The sequence below is a fragment of the Oryzias latipes genome, chromosome 12, assembly GCF_002234675.1.
Source record: "Oryzias latipes chromosome 12, ASM223467v1".
Classification (NCBI taxonomy): domain Eukaryota; kingdom Metazoa; phylum Chordata; class Actinopteri; order Beloniformes; family Adrianichthyidae; genus Oryzias; species Oryzias latipes.
This window is the reverse complement of record NC_019870.2, coordinates 3,626,886-3,646,321: the sequence shown is the minus strand read 5'-3', so window position 1 is coordinate 3,646,321 and position 19,436 is coordinate 3,626,886. Positions and strand designations below refer to the sequence as shown.

The 19,436-nt window shown below is 41.3% G+C and overlaps 1 protein-coding gene across 3 annotated transcripts in view; it reads left to right on the top strand.

Annotated features, from left to right (window-relative positions):
* Positions 1–19,436, top strand: part of ap3b1 (adaptor related protein complex 3 beta 1 subunit) — an 82,767-nt gene that overhangs the window by 30,516 nt on the left and 32,815 nt on the right. For all 3 annotated transcript variants that reach the window (XM_011481458.3, XM_011481459.3, XM_020707482.2), the window contains exons 9-20: positions 581–678; positions 762–816; positions 930–1,001; positions 2,965–3,027; positions 3,105–3,237; positions 3,311–3,420; positions 4,261–4,437; positions 6,947–7,133; positions 10,564–10,694; positions 11,043–11,193; positions 12,662–12,830; positions 17,540–17,672. In XM_011481458.3, coding sequence (XP_011479760.1) covers positions 581–678; positions 762–816; positions 930–1,001; positions 2,965–3,027; positions 3,105–3,237; positions 3,311–3,420; positions 4,261–4,437; positions 6,947–7,133; positions 10,564–10,694; positions 11,043–11,193; positions 12,662–12,830; positions 17,540–17,672 — 1,479 coding nt within the window. The remainder of the gene's footprint in view (positions 1–580; positions 679–761; positions 817–929; positions 1,002–2,964; positions 3,028–3,104; positions 3,238–3,310; positions 3,421–4,260; positions 4,438–6,946; positions 7,134–10,563; positions 10,695–11,042; positions 11,194–12,661; positions 12,831–17,539; positions 17,673–19,436) is intronic.

Below are 19,436 nucleotides of genomic sequence, written 5' to 3'. Positions count from 1 at the left end.
AAATGATGTCAAAGCTTAAAAATGTTCTATGAAAAAGCTTGAATTTGTCCTGCATGGAGAATTTCAACATTCTCTCTATAATACTGCGATCAGAGTACGCTGTCTTGTATAAATACAACATGGACACAACCTGTCACAGTGGGGGGAAGAAGAAAAAAAGAAAAGAAAACTGTGAAAGTGCGGATCTCCATCACACTGGAGTCTCAAGGTCTCCGTCGCCGGGGAGCAGCGGGAGGAAAAATGCTCCCAAATGAAAGCGTTGATTAAAATGTGACACGCTGTGTCTTTCCTCGCGTCGGCACAGTGACATCTTCCATCTTCATAGATGGCTGAACCTTTTCATTCTGCCTGAAACGACGGACACACGCCATCCTGCTATTTAAAGCTCTGCTGAAAAATGACCCTGATGGTGGGATGTTGTTAGAGGGCCTTCATACAGGCCAGAGAGATGCTGGAGTTATATTTATTGTGGGTCATCAGAAGATGGATGGGACCATGGTTTTGTTTTATTTTTAATTAGGACTTTGATCCAAACTGAAGGATAAAATCTTGTAATAATGTGCTGTTTGCTTTGATTTAGGTCGTGATGTCTGTTGCTCAACTTTACTGGCACCTGGCGCCAAAACACGAAGTTAGTGTCGTCACCAAGTCTCTTGTTCGGCTGCTGAGGAGCCACAGGTTGCCTTCACACTTTTTTCCTTCTGCAGAAGGTTTGGCGTACAAATACTCCTAACGTGTTTTCATTCTGGTCTTCTGCACAGAGAGGTGCAGTACATCGTTTTGCAGAACATTGCCACCATGTCCATTCAGAGGAAGGTAAGGCTGCGTGTCAGACCTGCTGTGTTTTTTTTTTTTTTTTTGATGTGATGCGTGTATTTTTGGTGTGTTTTTTTGGATGTGATGTGTTTAAACGTCTCGTGTCCTTCCAGGGAATGTTTGAGCCGTACATGAAGAGCTTCTACGTGAGGTCCACTGACCCCACGCACATAAAGACCTTGAAGGTAGCTGCTCGTTTTGTCCACAGATGAGCAAATAAATGCTCAGAATAAATGTCAGAAAGGCACGATAAAAGGGTGATGAAGGTTTTTAAAGTAAGCGGCAGGAAGAACATTTATTTATTTTGCAAACCATTATCTGAGAACTGGACCGTCATCCACAGATATTGGTTTCCTCCAACCAAATGAAGACAATCCAGTACTATTTTGTTTTTTTGTGGTATGGACGCCCCCACGCTGGAGCATAGGCCTGGGCGAAAAATCGATTGAATGAATTTGAATTTTTTTGTTACGGGCGATTTAAAAAATAACTAAATTGAGTTTCTGTGTAATGGCACATTTATGGCTCCCCAGAACTTCCGTAGCGCTAGTTTCACACGGCGGTGTGGCAAGCGACAAACAAGAACATCATAGCACACACGAAACAGCAAGTGACAGCATGGCTACCGGTGAGAATGGGAAGTTGACCGCGAATCGCTTCATCACCACGGTGATCAAAAATCCCACACCGTCTCAGCTCAAGTTTATATCTTGTGGTACACAAAAAATGCGAGTTCTCCAGTACCGATAGCAGAACCGTTGAGGTCAGGTCTTGAAGAATGTTGCCCCGGGGCTCGTTCAATACCGGGTCTCGGTACCCATCCCTAGGACGGGATGGGTACCGATGGGTACCGAAAGGGGCACGGTGGAGAGCAATCACAGAAGCGGTCGCTTTGCATATAGCCAAAGACATGGGGAAGACGGGGTTTATTAATTTAATTAAAACCATAGACCCCAGGTTTGAGCTGAATTGTTAATCCTTTCGAAAATGGTGCTACTCTCAAGGTGAATGTTTGTCTCCTTTTAGTCTAGACTACAAAGTGGGACTTAAAACACAGCTAGGACTTTGGTTCCAAGAGTGTGTTTATTTATTTATTATTCATCCCAGAAATGGGGGTTACATTTGTCTTGCGTTTGATCAAATCAAAGCAAAATTTGCTTTAAGTTGTCTGTCGTTTGTACTTATTGCTTTCCTTAAGTGGGGGGGTCGGGGGAAAAATCAGAAATCGAATTTAAAAAATATAAAATCTGAGATTTATTTTTGGGCCATATCGCCCAGCCCTACTGGAGCCAGTAAACAGAGGTCAATCCAAGTCGGTCTGCGTCATTGTTTCTATGGCAACCTGTCATAGGAAGTCCACACCTACACGGAATCTGTCAAACTGTTTAAACGTTGGACGTATGGACCAGCAGGCTCCACCTACTCTTATTGAGGCATCTAATTGGCCAGTTTACAATTTGACTAACTACAAAATTCCTGAAAAGAAATTTGATCAAAAAGATGTTAAATACATTGGAGCAGGAATGGTTTTTGTTACATTTTTATTGTTTCCTAGCGCTGGTCCGCCGCCTATCTCATGCAAATCTTCCTCCAGGCTTTTTATTTTCGCAGCTCTTTTCCTACAAAGGTTTATCTTGGTTTCATCTTAATCCAGTAGGGCACAAAACGTAATTAGTATTTTTCTCCTTTGTGATCATGTTTACAACAGTTGGATATTCTGTGTTTTGAAAAGGACGCGACCTACGTGTCACTGTCCCCCGATTGGTCACTGTGCTGCTTTGACGCGACTAAGCGTGACAAAGTACTACTAGTTATCCTTTAAGTGTGCGATCAATGAACACCCGCTTTGTACGTAGAGCCTGTGACTGGACCTTTGTAGCGATCACATGCGTTCCAGACGCAGAAGCCTGGAATTCTGGTCTACATGCGTTTGCATAGACCTTTCTTTGAAAGTGGCCGCTTGAACGCGAGTGGACTTGGTCGGTGGGAATGCAGTAAGAGAATGCTGGAATGCTGGAAATCCAACACGGATCAAAAGGAGGGGCCAAACTATTTAATGTTTGTGGCTGTTTTTAAAACTGGAGGCAGGTGAAGCCAGTTCTGTTCACCGAATTTGTAAAAGAAAAATCCTCTTTTTCATAATTACAGCTGGAGATCCTGACCAATCTGGCCAATGAAGCCAACATCTCCACCATTCTGAGGGAATTTCAGGTTTGTTTGGTATAAAGAAATCACATTTTTACGTATTAGTGTTTGGACTCATCATACCCGGGTCGATCTTTGTTCAGACATATGTAAAGAGTCAGGACAAAGCGTTTGCTGCCGCCACCATTCAGGCCATCGGCAGGTGTGCCACTAACATCTCAGAAGTGACGGACACCTGCCTCAACGGTCTGGTCCTACTGCTTTCCAACAGAGACGGTAAACTCCATCCCTTTAGTGCAGATACTGTTGGTTCTGATGCAGTTTGTGAGCTCTTTCTTTGTGTCTTCAGAAACCGTTGTCGCAGAAAGTGTGGTGGTCATCAAGAAGCTGCTTCAGACCCAGCCAACGCAGCACAGCGAGATCATCAAACACATGGCTAAGCTTTTCGACAACATCACTGTAAACACTCTAAGGCTACGTTCACACTGCAGGGCTAAATGCTCAATTCCGATTTTTTGAAAAAATCTGATTATTTTGCAAGGCCGTTCACTTTTCCAATTAAATGTGAATTTTTGTGATCTCCTGTGTGACCGTGTAATGACCCAGAAGTGACCCGCATGCGCAAAATAGTACTCAACGAGGTCACTCGTTGTTTGTGGAAGTAGCTAACATTAACAATGGATGTCAACAACAGTGTTGTCAACAGTGGAGCTCTTTTTGCATTATTACATTTATTTTCACAAAGGAGCAGCACAATTACAATCTTTTTCATTTTAAGAAGATGTTCGGCCATTTCGCTGGAATTTTTAACCGCCCGGTTGCGATAAGAGCCCTTGAGTTTGGCCTGAATAGAGCGGTCACCCCAAATATGAATCCAATCGGTGACCTCGCTTCTCTTCCACTGACTGGTCTCAGCAGCATCGTCCACCATGGTTGATGTTTATGTTCTCGTTCCCGCCAACTTCAACGCAGAATGATGACGTTTGTAGCGTATCGATGACGTACGGGTCGGATTCATGTGGCCTGGCCGTTCAGGCGGAGGTCGCATTTCAAAAGATTGGATGCATATTGGATTCAGGACCACATACCCAAGTGGCCTGGGTCGCATTTGAAAAGATCGAATCTGTGTCATTCAGATTGTCATGAAAAGATCAGATACAGGTCGCATAGGGGTAAAAAAAATCAGAATTGGGTCGTTTCAACCTGCAGTGTGAACGTAGCCTAAATGATACTCGCACTGCTCCGGTTTTCAGTCTTGTAAAGATCAAGGTCAAGCCGCTGTTTTGTTCTTGCTTGTAGGTGCCGATGGCGAGGGCCAGCATCCTGTGGTTGATGGGCGAGTACTGTGACAGGGTGCCAAAGATTGCGCCCGATGTGCTTCGAAAGATGGCGAAAATTTTCACTACCGAGGAGGACATCGTCAAGTTACAGACCGTCAACCTGGCTGCCAAACTCTACTTGACTAACTCCAAGCAGGTGCAGACGCCAATCTGCTTTAAGCCTAAGTTACAACTGCCCCGTAAGGGTAGGCACGGGCTGTTGGCAGGGGAAAAAAAATGGGCAAACCTCTACGGGGCATGCAAATGTCTGGTACAACAAAGGAAGGTCATAGACTGCTCAGTGAGCCCGTAGAGCAAAAAGGATTGTTCTGAGGGCGTGGTGCAAGCAGCAGGTTGTATCGAACCCTTAAACAACACGTAAAGCTATGTTCATATGAAGCATGCGACCTGCTTAACGCACATTTTTGAACATGCATATAGCCCCATGGTGTTCACACTGAACTGTCGCTACCCGAAACAAGCGCATGTCGCCTCCTACTGTTGGAAGAGCTTTGGTGCAAAATGTTGAAGTGGTGGAAATCTCCTGAATCTTGCTCCAACCCTTTTCTTTCACAGCTCCATTCCGATATATGAAAGACTTGGTGTCATAGAATTCTGGCCCAACCCAAACCGAAGTTATTCATTTCTCAATTTTCAAACAATTGGCACTTCGTGAAACTAAAGGGGACGTCATCCATACATCCAGCACCAAAGCTGAGTCCCTGATTGGTTCAACCTGGTTAAGTTTCAATGAATCCATGTTTAATGGCTGTTCGTTTTTTACATACATAAACGCTTGTGAGAAAGCTAGAGTTTTAAACGTGGAAGCCCAAGATGCGCATTTACGCATGTTTACATAGACTTTTCTTTGAAAGTGGCCACTTGAACCTGCGTTGCTGAGGGCGGCGTGAACGTAACTTTAGGGCGTGAAGCAGGTGAGACTAAGAGGTGTCCTACGCATTTTTCATTAATTTTTCAACCCCCCTAAAATGCAGCGAATTGTGGTAAGAGACCATTAGTGCTGTATACGTGATGAGGGTGCAATGCCTGACTGTTAGAAATGAGTAAGTTAGACAATTCGAGCATAGTTTGTGTGGGCATCTTACAGGCATTTAGGTGTCACGTGCACACCCCGTGCATGGCTAATGGAAGTGTTAACATTCACAGACTTCACGATACCTTAACCCACCCCCGTGACAATGGTACGCTCCATTTTAATGACGTTCTTCGAAGTGGCAGTACAAGCCTCAAGAGAACTGCTAGACACACCTGCGCTCCCCTCAAGATGTAGCCCCTCCTCTCTACGACCCTCCACGGACCTGGACAAGCCAAAACCCTGGCAGGGTTACCCCACCCCACCCCACCCCCACCCCACCCCCGTGCAGGTGCATGTGGCTAAAGCTTTACTTTGGCGTTGGGAAATTGGCTTTAAAGAAGCTCGAGAACTTTAGGACACTGAACTTCATGGCTTAATGTAGAGTTGCAAATGTTGCATCCCTAATGTGATGAGGGCAGCTTTGGTGTCTGCAGACTCATTCTGTTAGATGGAGAGATGCTGGCCCATAAACTGGGTTTATGAGCCCAGACGCTGGCCTCCCTGACGTTATCGCACCTCCTGCTCCTCGTAATGTGCCATGGGGAGGGCTCACAGGCCCAATGCTTAGAGATCAGGGGCAAAGATCTCTTCACAGTAAGATATAACCCAGATAACTTCTAAAACAATCGTCTGTATTTGTTTAGAGCATCAGGGTGAAGCCAGAAGAAGCGAAACTCTTCAGCTCTGCTTTAGACTGTGATTATTAATATAACTCTACACTAGATAGGGGGAATAATTATCTGGTGACGGGCGGAGGGCGGGGCAAAGCAACTAGACTCAGAAATTATGGAAGTCCTTGAAGTTCATTCAAACTTTATTTTTCACTCACAAGTTTTGGGAGTCTGTATCAACATCAGGCCTTTTACTTGCTTTTTTTGGTCCGGTGGAGGCGTGCAGCAGGGTAGTTTCTGGCAAGAAGACGGCTATGAAGGTACACTGATGAGTGTTTCTGACATATAGATTGTCAGGAAAACAGCGAGAAGCGATGTGGATCACATTAAAGGTTGTTTTAATGAGTCTGACCACATTTCAAAAAGTTTCTGTGTCCTTTCGTTGTGCTGTCATGGCATTGTTTTGAGAATTCTTTTCTGGGATGACGTCAGAGTAGCGCCTGTCGGTCGCGTGCCGCGTAACAAATGTCAAAAAAAAGCATGTAAGAAGCATTTTTTAGTGGTGTTAAAAAAAGACGTTTTAACAATTAAACAGTCTGACTCTTTTTTTCTTTCTGTTTGATGACACGACAATCGTTGCTTTATTTTTGTCCGCGTCTCATCTGTTGCTTCATTCCTGCTCTGTTCACGTCGGCTACGGTGGCTGTTTTGGTTCAGTTGCTTCGGCAACGGATTGTATTCAGACTGAGGAGTCTCAGAGCGAACAGAAGTTCAGTCCGAGACGAACCGAGACTACCCTTGGGTGTATTCAGACTGAAGATTTGTTTCGGTTTTCCAGTTCTCATGAAAGAACACAAAACACAATCTGTCTTTGCTGGGGATGGACAGCTTTTTACAATAACTGTGATAACCGATGATGTTGGTTTCTTAAAATCTGAACTCTCTCTCTCTGCTCTCAGACCAAGCTGCTGACCCAGTACATCCTGAACCTCGGCAAATACGACCAGAACTATGACATCCGAGACCGCACGCGCTTTATCAGGCAGCTGATCGTACCCAGCGAGAAAAGCGGCGCCCTCAACAAGTACGCCCGCCGCATCTTACTGGCCCCTAAACCCGCTCCGGTGCTGGAGTCGGCCTTCAAAGGTGCATCACACGCTTACATTCCCCGCATGTGACGCTGGTTTTGAAGCTGGTTAACATTTCAAAGAGAAATTCTATTCTTTCTCTGCGTCTTAATGTAAATTAGAATCAAATCTGTGAATGCATGACTTCAAACGGGAGACTTCATTTCCAGTGCACTGAGGACACAGTGTTATTATTCCGGTGTGTCTGTCGGTTTGAAGGGCAGTTGGGTCGAACACCTTTCCCCTGATTTAATGAGATGGGTAAATTATTGAGTTAAGGCTAACCATTTTCAGAGGTGGAAGAAAGAAAGCCTCCCTCATCTACTTTCTGTCTCCTTGAAAAAAAAAAGGGGATTAAACTGCCTCCAGGAGCATTAAAATTCACCGGCAGTTCCACTTACTCACTGTTTATGGAACACATTTAACTCTCCTGTCATTCTTAATCACAAGTGAAGGTTTTGTCTTTTTTTTTTCTATCTTTTTGTCATCAGATCCCTGATTTCAACAGCACCTGCAAAAGTCACTTTAAAAAGTGTTATTTTCTCAAAACACGTTTGAGGACGCATACATTATTTAAAGAATCCAAACGTCTTTGTTGAACATCGTGGTCACAGGGGAACTTAATACAGAGTTCTCCCATTTATCGCAGGAGCTACGTTCCACAAAAAACCCACAATAGGTGAAATCTCTGGAGTAGAATTGGATGTTATAAAGCTGTAAAACTCCTTTATCTACTTGAACATTTTCACACTTTATTTGTCTCTTTTAAACTCTCAAAGTTCAAACCTTCATGGAAAAAAAGTCCAGTTTCATAGAATGAAAACAAAGATCTGATCATGATGAGGACGTATGTAAATGAACGCATTCTGTACAGCGACACGGAGGAGATCGATTATGGAGATCAGCAGCCAATCAGGATGCAGAACATGGCAAAAAAAATTAAAAAGCATGTAAAACCGCACAAAAAATGCACAAAACAGCGAGACCACAAGAGGAGAACCATAATATATTGCGGGGAAACTATTTTTAACATTTAACATTTTTATTTAAACATTTTTAACAATTGTAGAGCATAAATTAGGTCTTTCTGAGAAGCTTAATGACTTAAAGGCCCATTGCATGATAAAGTGTTTTATGTTTATTACTCACTAAAAACAAGTATTCCTCTAAAACCCTCCTTTCTGAGCACCAGCTTCTCCCCATCCATTAAAACGAGTGGGTCCTCGCATTGTGACGTCACAAAGTGAGGAACAGCCCCTTCCAAGAAGAGTCTGCGCTGCCAGCTCCGCCCCCAGGCTAACACACGCACACATTCTAGCGGGGATTGGCAAAACGTTTTTATTTGAGATGCACAATACGCACATCCATCTTTGCAAAAGTTGGATGATGTTTGTTTTGATGACGTCTCGGATGACGTCATGAAATGGGCGGCACCCACAAGGAGCGAAAGGCGGAGCCTCAGAGATCGAGTCATTTACTTCCGGATAGGAAATAACCTGCGAAAATAACTCACATTTTATTAAACATTATTTTTAAATGTTCCAAAGCTAATGTATTATGATATATATTTACTCAGAGAGGCTGGAGAAAAGCATGATATAGACCAGGAGTGCTCATTATACGTCAATCGTGATTGACGGGTAGATCTTCAAGGACATGAGGGTAGATCGCAGGGCAGCAACAATCAATAACCCAAGAAATAAAAATATACTTATAAAGAATCCATCAGCGAATCAAAATCCTCACAGAGAAGTACAGGACTTGATTGACATGCAGAACGGCCAATCGGACATCCTCTGATACAGACGTCACTGCACATGCGTGTATAAATACACTAAGCGCAAAATTCTGTCTGTCATCAGAAAGTCGGCACATCAAGTCCCCGGCAGAAGTCCGATGGATCCGAACTCAATGAGCCAGCCGCGTTTTAGAATTGCCGTTTTGCCCCCATTGCACGGTTTATATGAAAAACGACAGTCACTGCTTCCTGTTTTTGTAATAAAACGCCTCATCTGTTAATACAAAAGTATTTTGTGTACTTTTACTGTGTAGTTTTTTGAATTATCAGTACATAAACAATTTTATGTACAAATAGTTAGTAATACTATGTTTATTTAACAGTGTTTAAGTCTCAAAACACTATACAGTGGTAGACCAACTTGTTGGTACCCCTCAGTTAAAGAAAGAAAGTCCACAATGCTCACTGAAATGGCTTGAAACGTTCAAAAGTAACAATAAATTAAAATTTATTGAAAATGAAATCATCAAAATCAGCCATTACTTTTGAGTTGTTGATTAACAGAATTATTTAAAAAAAAAAAATAATGAATTAGGGCTGGACAAAAATGATGGTAACCCATAACTTAATAATCTGTTGCACAACCTTTTGAGAGACAATCACTGCAATTAAACGGTTTCTGTATTTGTCAATGAGCCTTCTGCACCTGTCCACAGGTAATTTAGCCCACTCCTCATGAGCAAACTGCTCCAGTTACCAAAAAATTGTGGGTCCCCCCGATATAGACCTTTTAAAAAGTTGTTGTATTATAAAATACAGGTTTTTTTTGGGAAGAAATACATTATAATCAGCGAAGAAGATGTTTTTAAAGTGATTTGTGATGGAGTGTTTCCTCGTTATATTGCAGTTCACCGCCTTTCACAGTCTCGCTGTTTTTTTCTGATAAATTTTGCATACCTGTCTCCTGTTACCTGATAGGCTGTAGACCTTGTCAATCAATCTCCTCCGTGTCGTGAACATAGACCTGCTTTGATCGTGAGCAGATCTTTGTTTTGTCTTTTTCATTCTCCAACAGTGGATACATTTCTCTACAAAGTGTGTAAATGTTCAGGTCTATGGGGTCAAATTAGGGTCAGATTTAAGTGAATCAAAAACCAGATTGTAAAATTTTAAAATGAAATGATAAAAAATTGAAAACAAAATCCTAAATTTGAAACTTAAATTAGGAAAAACTATAAACTTAATACTGATTAAGAAATAGAGAAAAATAATGTTTATCTGTTACAACAGCTTTTTTGTTTCTTCAATTTTTTTGTTGTTTTGTTTTGCTTTCTCAACTTACAGTTTCCATTCAGAATTTTAGTGTTTTTGAATTGACCTTTAATTTTACAAGGGGGGTTTTGAGGCCATTGGCTACCAGGACATGACTGGCGTTGAATGTTGGCGGTTACGATGATGTCATGTCTGCTCCAGAGCAGCGTCTTTTGTTGGCGCCACAGGAACCGATCAGAATTGTGTGGAAAGTCCTGCTTAAGTGGAACCAGTTGGGATGTCATGTCATCAGAATGTCATCATTAATGATAACTTTATGGAGCTCATGTAATCGACATGATGGACCTCAATAAAGGGAGAAGATGGACCTCAAGGTTTCTGGTCCAGAACCGTGATAATTGCAGCCAAACTTGAGTCCAAAATGTTTCTTCTCTTTCAGATCGAGATCGTTTCCAGCTGGGAACGCTCTCCCACAGCCTGAACGTTAAAGCCTCTGGGTACCAGGAGCTCTCCGACTGGCCGGCCGTCGCCCCCGACCCGTCTGTGAGGAACGTGGAGGTCATTGAACCGGTGAGGAATCGCCTTTGCTGAAAGTCCAGAAGAACTTGCATGTATGAGCCACTTTTACGCATTCTAGCTGCCTGTAGAGCATAAAAACAAAAACAAAACAAAGACCAGCAAAAATATAGAAATGACTACATGAAATGTTAGAGTGAGGTGAAAAAAGTATTTGTCAGTTGCAGATTTTACAAGTCAATTGCCAAAAAGAATGAAGAACTTCTGAAAAAAATCTTGTAGTTTCATCCTCGAGAAGGTGTTAAAGTCTAAACTGCTATGAAAAATCTAGCGATGCTCATTTGGATTTTCAAATAATTCTCCAAAAATGTTTTTTTTTTCTTTGTTTTTCTGTCTTTTAAGGTGAAGGAGTGGGCACCATCACTTGGAAAGGCTAAACAGCCGAAATCAGATGCAAAATTTTACTCAGATGATGAAGAAAAGGAAGAGGAAGGATCTGAACGCAGCACCAGCAGCGAAGACGACAGCAGCAGCAGCAGCAGCAGCAGTAAAGGTTGGCTGTCATTCCTCTCTCTTTAACCCGGCAGGTTTGGCTTCGATAAACGGTACAAACCATAAGAGTTGCCCACTCCAACCCCTTCACCATGAGTCAGAATACGTTAAAGTGAAATCATTTTTTAAAGTTTAAATGAACGACGTTGGGTAACGGTGTCAAACCTTTCAATAGTGGGATAGTCTGACTAATCACTGTTTTTGTTTTTACAACGCAATTACATTAGGGATAATGAAAAAATGAACGGACAACGCCACAAACTAATGATAACGGACACCTCAAAGAGCATTATCTCGCTTATACACTAGCAAATTAAATAAGTATTAAACTGATTATTAGTATTTTAATCTTGTTATTTTTAACGTTTTTTTTACGCTGACTAGGTGTGATGCGTCGTCATGGTAACAGAACCTGCATCTTGAGTTTCAGGACTAACCAGCAGAGGAAAGTGGTTTATAAGTTTAGTGATAAAAAGCATCATTTCAGAGGTAAAGTTCACCTCTTAGCGCCTCTTTTTGTCCACATGAAGAAGCTTAAGTTTGTTTTACATAAACAAAGTCCACAAAAAGTTTCCGAGATGGTTTTGATTGCATAAATATCCACCATTAATGCCGATCATTAAATGTGGATCAACAAACGACTTATCTGTCATTGTCTGGTTTCCAACTGGTGTGTAGGTCAAGCAATAATATAGCAAATTTAGCTTATTCGACTGGAAATTTCACTTTTGTTTTTAACTATAAAGCGCTGTGAGCTGCTCATAACGTGGAAAAGGTCTTATGATATAAAGAAAAATATATTTTGAGGAAATCTAACTTTAGTTTTAAGCCCTTTAAGAACTAATGATCACAACAACGATCAACCACAGAATAAAATGTGATTAAAGACTCATTCTATTCGTCTTTTAATCTATTTTAAAAGAGTTCATTGTGGTATTTTAATGAGGATTATACTGTTTTTAGTCTTAAAAAAACGTGTTTTCTTGGACCTATTTTCTGCAGGTCGGCAGGAGGTCATTAGAAATTCATCTCTGAGTTGTGGGCGAGACTATTGGCACAGCGTTGAATAAGTTGAACATTTAAAGATCTAACTTGACATGCATCATTGCACTCATTACACTTTAAGTTTGCCAAATTGGGACGTCAAAAAGTGGCACTCCCGCCTACAACTCAGTGAATTTTAAAAGAACTTCTGTCGCTATGCAGAAACTATGTCCTAGAAAACGACACGTTTTTATATTTTATATAGATTTTATATACATATTTAAAAAAAAAAACACTGGGGATGATTTGAAAATAGATCAAAAGATGGTCAGAGTTAGACTTTAATCAATAAAATGGGATTGTTTTCAGTAAAAGATGGTTACATTTGTACTGAAAGTTTATTTTTACACTAATTTTCCTTAAAAACAGTTGAGGAGCTGGCTGTAACACTTAGTTTTGATGGTATATTATTGTTTTTATTGCAGACTCGGACAGTGGGAGCGAGGAGGAAAGCAGTGAGGAGTCAGAGAAGACCTCCAGTGGTTCTGGAGGGAGCTCCAGCGGATCAGAAAAGAGCTCCAGCGATGCTGAATCTGAGCAAAGGCAGAAGAAGAAGACCAAGAAAAGGACAAGGAAGCCAGCAGCTTCTGACAGGTACGCCCGAGAGCAGATGTTACCTGTTTCTCCCGCCTCTTCTTCTCATGTAGTGAATGACACAGGTGTTTGTCCATGAAGCGCAGGGGGTCATCTCCAACAACACTCAACTCCATCTGTTTCAAACATTCCTAATTTGGTTTCACCTTTGATTCCGGCTTTTATGCCAAGAACAGATTTCAACATCAACTGTCTCTGCGCCAGATTTGACTCAGTCGAGTGTTTTATTTGATTTGATTTGATTTGAAATGGTTTATTTCAAGCAATCAAATAGGAATAATACACAAACAATACAATCATCAGTTATACATTCATACAATGACGGTATCAAACTTAGGATAATTAGACATATTAATAAATATTGCTTGAAAGGGAGTGAAAGGAAGCGAACTTACATAATCCCACGCCTGTTCTACCGTAACCATTTTATTACATCATTTATCATTATCCGGTTGATAACTTTTATCAGACAGAATTAAGAATCCTGAAATATCAATAGAGCACACGACAAAGATGAAATACTTAAGTTATTTTGTAACAAATAACTTTTAGAAATCAACATGGCAATGAAGTATCCACAATATATGCAGATTATGTTACTTATAAAAGTCATTGATATGATTAAAAAATAATACTATAGCCGTAAAATAGACATAACACTGTTTCCGAAATATTCCTAGCAAAATGTGATCAAGTATTTTTTGGAGCAAGTGAAGTAATATCATGATAATATCATTTTAATGCTCAAGCTTTTAGCTGACTTTTACTTGTGTTCACTTCTGCGTGTTTGTTTGTTTACTAATATGCCTGTGTGTGTTTATTTGGGTCTCACTACTGATTTTGTGTTGTTTTAACATTGTGAAGCACTTTTGTGAGTCGCTCTCTGAGAAAAGTGCTATATAAATAAAGATTTACTCTACTTTACATTATACTTGCAGGTTTTTGGTTTTTGGGTTTTGGCTCTCGCTTCTGTCACACAGACGCTTTTTGCTTTATTTTTATTTGTAAAAAGACCAAATTTAATTTAAAAATAAGATGTGACCACTTAAAACCTGAACGAGGGGTCATCAATGGTCATGAAGACACGCTTATTTCAAACTGCCATGGCTTTTGTGTCCTTACAACCTAAAATATCATGACACTAATCCCTAAAAGGTATATTTGTATAGCTGCAGAAGATTTGTTGTTTTTCTGACCTTTCTGTGTGTTTTTCGAGTCGGACTGGCTTTTGTCCGATCATTCCAACTGCCTGTGAAAGCAGCATTTCTCTAGGTTTAGGTTTTTCCTTGAGGAACATCAACCTATTGGGACAATCAGCACCCAAATAAATACGCTTTGAATTAAAAACTCCAAAGTGTTCCATTTTAAATTATATATATTTATTTTTTCATCAAAGTTGAAGCCGGTTTTTATCCAAATTCCATATTATTTTTTCTCCTATGAGGTGGAAAACAATCCACGCATCTGCTCCCGGGTCGGTCCTTTGCTTCAAACTTTAGAACCGTTTGTGGCCCACGAGTCTGACATAAGGGCGCCATAGAACAGCATCACCTGCACAACACAAGTTCAATCAAGTTCCATTAGCCTTACAAACACTTACAAACACGATAAACTTACCACGCACACAGCCTTTTAATGACGATCCTTGAGGCGGCCGACAATCCTGCAAGACGCACCTGCACTCCTCCTAAGATGAGCCTGCTCATCTCAAGGACAACAACGCAAAAATCCACAGCAGGTGTACGGGTCAACCTCCCACACAAATGACTAAGACCTAATGTGATCTCATCCACAAAACACCCGCTCTGTAAAACTCTAGATCAGTCCTCACAGTGGCTACAAAGCTGCAACGGTAGAAGAACAGATACTAGTTTAGGCCAAATTCTAGAGAAAACCGTTAAGACAAAAGGGTCAGCTATAATCTCCTGCGAGCTTTTCTGGCTGCTGACATTTATTAGTCTGTGTTCCTGCCAAGTCGTTCTCTCGTCCGAAGCCCACGCTCACTTCCAGGCTGACCAGGCCGTTAAAATATGGTTGGTGTGAGTTCCATTAACAAGCTAATCAAGGAGAATTTTCCTCCAGTAGCGAAGCCCACATTTACATGGCTAATGGATAATGACTTTTGATTGGTCATTTAGCAGCCGGGTGTTAGCAGTGAATGCGATTTAGGTCATTACTACTGAATGTGCTCGCGCGCACTCTCTTTACACACTGGCAAATTTAGATTCTTCTGCACTCTGCCTAATTTGCTCTCAGACACACAAACTCGCGCAGAATGTACCTGATTTTGCTGTGTGACAGGCCGCCGGCTGACCCTGTTCTCTCCATTAGAGAGTATAATTAGAGCAACTCGCCCCGGTGCTCAAACGCGCGCACACACACGTATGCTGTGTAATTAGAGCAACTCACCCCAGTGCTTCCACAACAAACACAGCATAATGCCCTCATTATGGCCCAGTCATTTCAGGCAGGGCCTAATCAGGCCCACAGTGATTTATATCACTTTTTCCTGTTCGGAGCAAATGAAATCTGTAGGCCAAATTAATACTGGCTTTTCATCATCGCCCAAGTTAAAAAGCCAGTTACCGTCACAATTCCCCTCATTAATTTAACGGCTGAAAATCCCAGGCAGGCGGAGTAAACACTCATTATTGGAACAAATTGAAGAGGGACGGAGTAAGCCAAAGAAGGGAGCAAAAATCTTTGAATTTCTTTTTTTTGTGAGAATGCGGCATTAAATTAGCTTCACAAACAAAAACGAATGAGTTTTTACCCTCAAATGAATGAATTCGAGGGTTTCTGGAAGCTGAAGTTTTCACTCTGAGAACAAAAGACGGATGTTGAAAGGTTTTGACTTTTTATTCAACTAGAGTTCCAAATGCCCAGAGGACTTTTGACAGTGCTCCTGCATCAAATTAGTTTTTGGTTTTTAGGGAAATTCTTAGAAATTATGAAATAAAGAGGGGGCCGTGTATTGGCAAGAAAATGGCGATACGATACGTACCAACTGCTGCTCACTGGATAATTTCTCTTTTTCTGACCATTCTCTGTAGAGATGGTTGTGGGTGAAATTCCCAGTAGATCAGCAGTTATTTTAAGTACTAAGACTAGCCTGTCTGCCACCCAAAATCAAGCTGAACATATTCTGTTCAGGAGGCTCCGCATGGAGATTAATTGACGTGGTCAACAGCCTATCAGGACATAGAACACGGTGCAAAAAAAATAAAGAAAAAGAAAAAATAGTCCCAGTGACAAAAATCTACAGGTCTGCAGGGGATAACCACGATTAAACTCGAGGGACCTTTGAATTCTAATATGTCCCAAGACTGTAACGGAGAAAAAATAGCACAAGTTTTTTAAGACTATGACTTTAAAAAAAAACTTAGTCTGAAAACTAATACACCTTTCACATGGACAGAATTGAATAAAACAAATGTAGAAAATTTTCTTTTGATAAATAATGAAATATTTTTTCTATGCTCAATGTTGCCTGGTTGCCGCAACAAAATACTTTTCTTTGTTTAAAAAAAAAGGAGTTCTTGAATGTGACCAACACATTTCCTTTATAGTATGGTCAAGAGTATTTCCAGCACTGCTTTAGTGTGTGACTCGGCAAGCAGCTGCTGGATTAAACGAGAGAAGAACTGATGAACGCTCTCCAACACGACAATCTACTTCAGTTCAAACTGAGCAGTTTATGTGTCATTGAGCTCTGTAATAACAACTGCAAGAACATCTACCTCTACATGGTGTTCACCAGCTCTTGCTGTTTCGGTACAGAGCTCCTGAAAAAGGTTCCGTCTGCTGCGCTGCCATATAGCGGTCGAGAGTTTAAGTGGAACACAAAACTAGTCAAGCATATGTGACTGAAGTGTGTCTTTTCTTTTTATCATTTCTGTAATGAACTTGATAAATCTCTGTGAATTATTTGTTGCTGTAACTTCAGTGCTTGAAATCAATCAATCAATCAATCAAGATACTGAACTGAAAAGGTCGCTTATGTAAGGGATAACGGCCAACAAGGTGTCCATTCTCAGAAATTAACGGACAATGCAGCAGCCTTTGGGGTCGGATGGTTGCTTTTGTGAAGTCCGGAACATTTGTTTGTGCTTTATTCTTACTGTTTTTGTTTTAAATGGCCTTTAAACCATTTACATGGTGCTGATGCGTTGTGATGGTAATGGCTTACCGGAACCTGCCTTGACTGCAGCGGCAAAGGAAAACGATACACATGCTGAACATAAGAGCATCAGTTCAGAGAGAAAGTTCACCTCTTACCGCTTGTTTTTGTCCAGATGATGAAGCTAACATGAGTTTTAAAGAAGCCAGCACAGTGATCTAGAACATTTAAGCTATGTGACCACTTTTTTTTTTGTAAGATGTACATTAACACTGTGGATTATCACTTTTTTTATCCACACCCAGCAGCCAATCAGAATCGAGTATTCACCCGGACCATAAATATATGAATATTTGAAATTTGTTCAAATCAATACCGGTATTGCTAATTAAACTATAGCAATATTTCTCAGAACAGAATGTTTCCCCCCTAGACTTTTAGGGATAAAAAGGTCTGAATTTAGTTTAATCACTGAGCTTTTCCTGGTATAACCAGCAGAGATCCGTTCAGCTCTGCAGCATGCAGACATTGTTGTAAAACAAAAACCCGTTTGAAACGCATCCCTGCTGTGCTTTCGTTTGTGTCGCAGTGACTCGGATGAGAATGGAAACGCGGATCAGGCCAGCAGCTCAGCGACTGAAAGCTCCTCCGAGTCCGAGTCCGACTCTGGCTCGGACTCACCAGCACCCCAAAAGAAGGCAGAAGCCAACACCCAACCCAAGGTGACGTTTACACGCATTTGACTGCATTTGTTGAATTCCAGTTTCAGGACAAAAATAGACGCTCAGTTTGGTTATTTGGAGTGAAGTATTTGTGTTGGCTAGCTGACAAAACTTTAGATTAAGCCCTAAAACTACCATGAACACTAAAATATAGAGAAAAATGTTGTCGGAAAACTTTTAAAAGCTTTTGTTTAAAAACTGTGCAAAAAGTCTAAACCAGAGATCCTTCTACTACAACTGTCCAAGTATTTTTCTTAGGAAAATATGATGTTCCAATAATCAGAATTGATCAATTTCTCTAAAAAAAAAAAAAGGAGGAATGGACACCAATCAGCCTTTGGTTGCAGTTGTGATTGACATTTTTCCAGATAAACTCCAGAGTATCAAGAGGTTGATGTTGAATCAGAATTCTGGGACATCATTCGGCTTCTTGTCGTCTCCTCTTTTTGTCCTCCTTCAGCCTTTTGTTTCCTCATAATTATGTTCTACCCGTTGTGCTCATCACATTGTTTCTCCAACTGACTTTGCATGTCTGGGCTATGAAATTCTCATTTATACACTGTGTCATCTGTGAGTGACCTATGAATTATGCATCTTACTTTTTCCTCTGCGTGGCTTTTCAGGCTGCCCTTTGCTTACCTGGCTTCTACGTATACTCCTCCTCCCAGTCTCAATCAGTGAGAATCTGACGAGACGCAGCCTCAAAGTTTGTGCTTTTGTTGTTTTCTCTGTCCCGCTGCTCTTTGTTTTGCTGTTTCACGGTGAAACACAAAGAGTACAATTATAGGGGTTCCTGATGCAACTGATTCCTGATTGGGGTTCTTCTGTAAGAGGAACAATGAGGAGTGCGGTGTGCCCCACTGACCATAAAAATTCTATTTTTTTTTTTCAGATGGATGCGTCACAAGGACAGTTAAATGTCATTTAATTGAGGGATAATGCCCTTCGAGGTGTCCATTCTCTGAAATGAATGGACTTTGAGGAAGCACCCGTAGTACTTTAAAAGTTTTGAGTAAAAAGTGTAAAAAAAAAAAGAAAAACAAAGAAGAGAGAATCAAGCTCTCTAAGGTTTTGTGGGTGGCTCTCAAAAGAGCCGTTGTGGGTCGGTCTTTGGAGGAGAGAAATCCCGATTCTGGATATGGAGCTCCCATGGGTCTGCTCCCTCTGCAGGAAAGTGGATCATGAAGGAATCTCTCAGCTGGAGAGCCTCTCTGTTGGCGTCAACCAATTTCTTTTTTCCCGTGCAATGGCTGGTCTTCAGTTACCACAGCCTCATCACGGCAGGTTCCTGTCGTGCTTTGGACCTTATGAAGCTGTGCAGAACACGAGAACTTCACAGTCTTCAGTCAGGCGCCAAAAGACCTCACTATGCAGAAAGCATCCAGAGGGCATTCTTCACAAGCAACCGGGTTGGCGATAGGTCATAGTTGAACTTGAATCGCCCTTAGTCTGGCCCGTCTCCCAGGACCAGTTTGGTTTGGAAGACCACCCAGCTCCGGGGATCATTCTGGCACGCAAACCCCTCCACCACGATAAGGTGGCGATTCAGGGAGGGGATATTTATCAGTCACTAGCCAATCACTAACTATTACTGTGGGGAAACCGAAGTTCTCTGATAAAACCCACAAGACTTCCTGGCTTTATGTTGGTTCATTATAAACCCACATGACTGCCAGCCCTTAATTTGGTTCCGTATCTATACATTTTGGTGATTTATTTATTTATTTATTTATTATTATACTATTTATTTAGTCAAATTTGTGC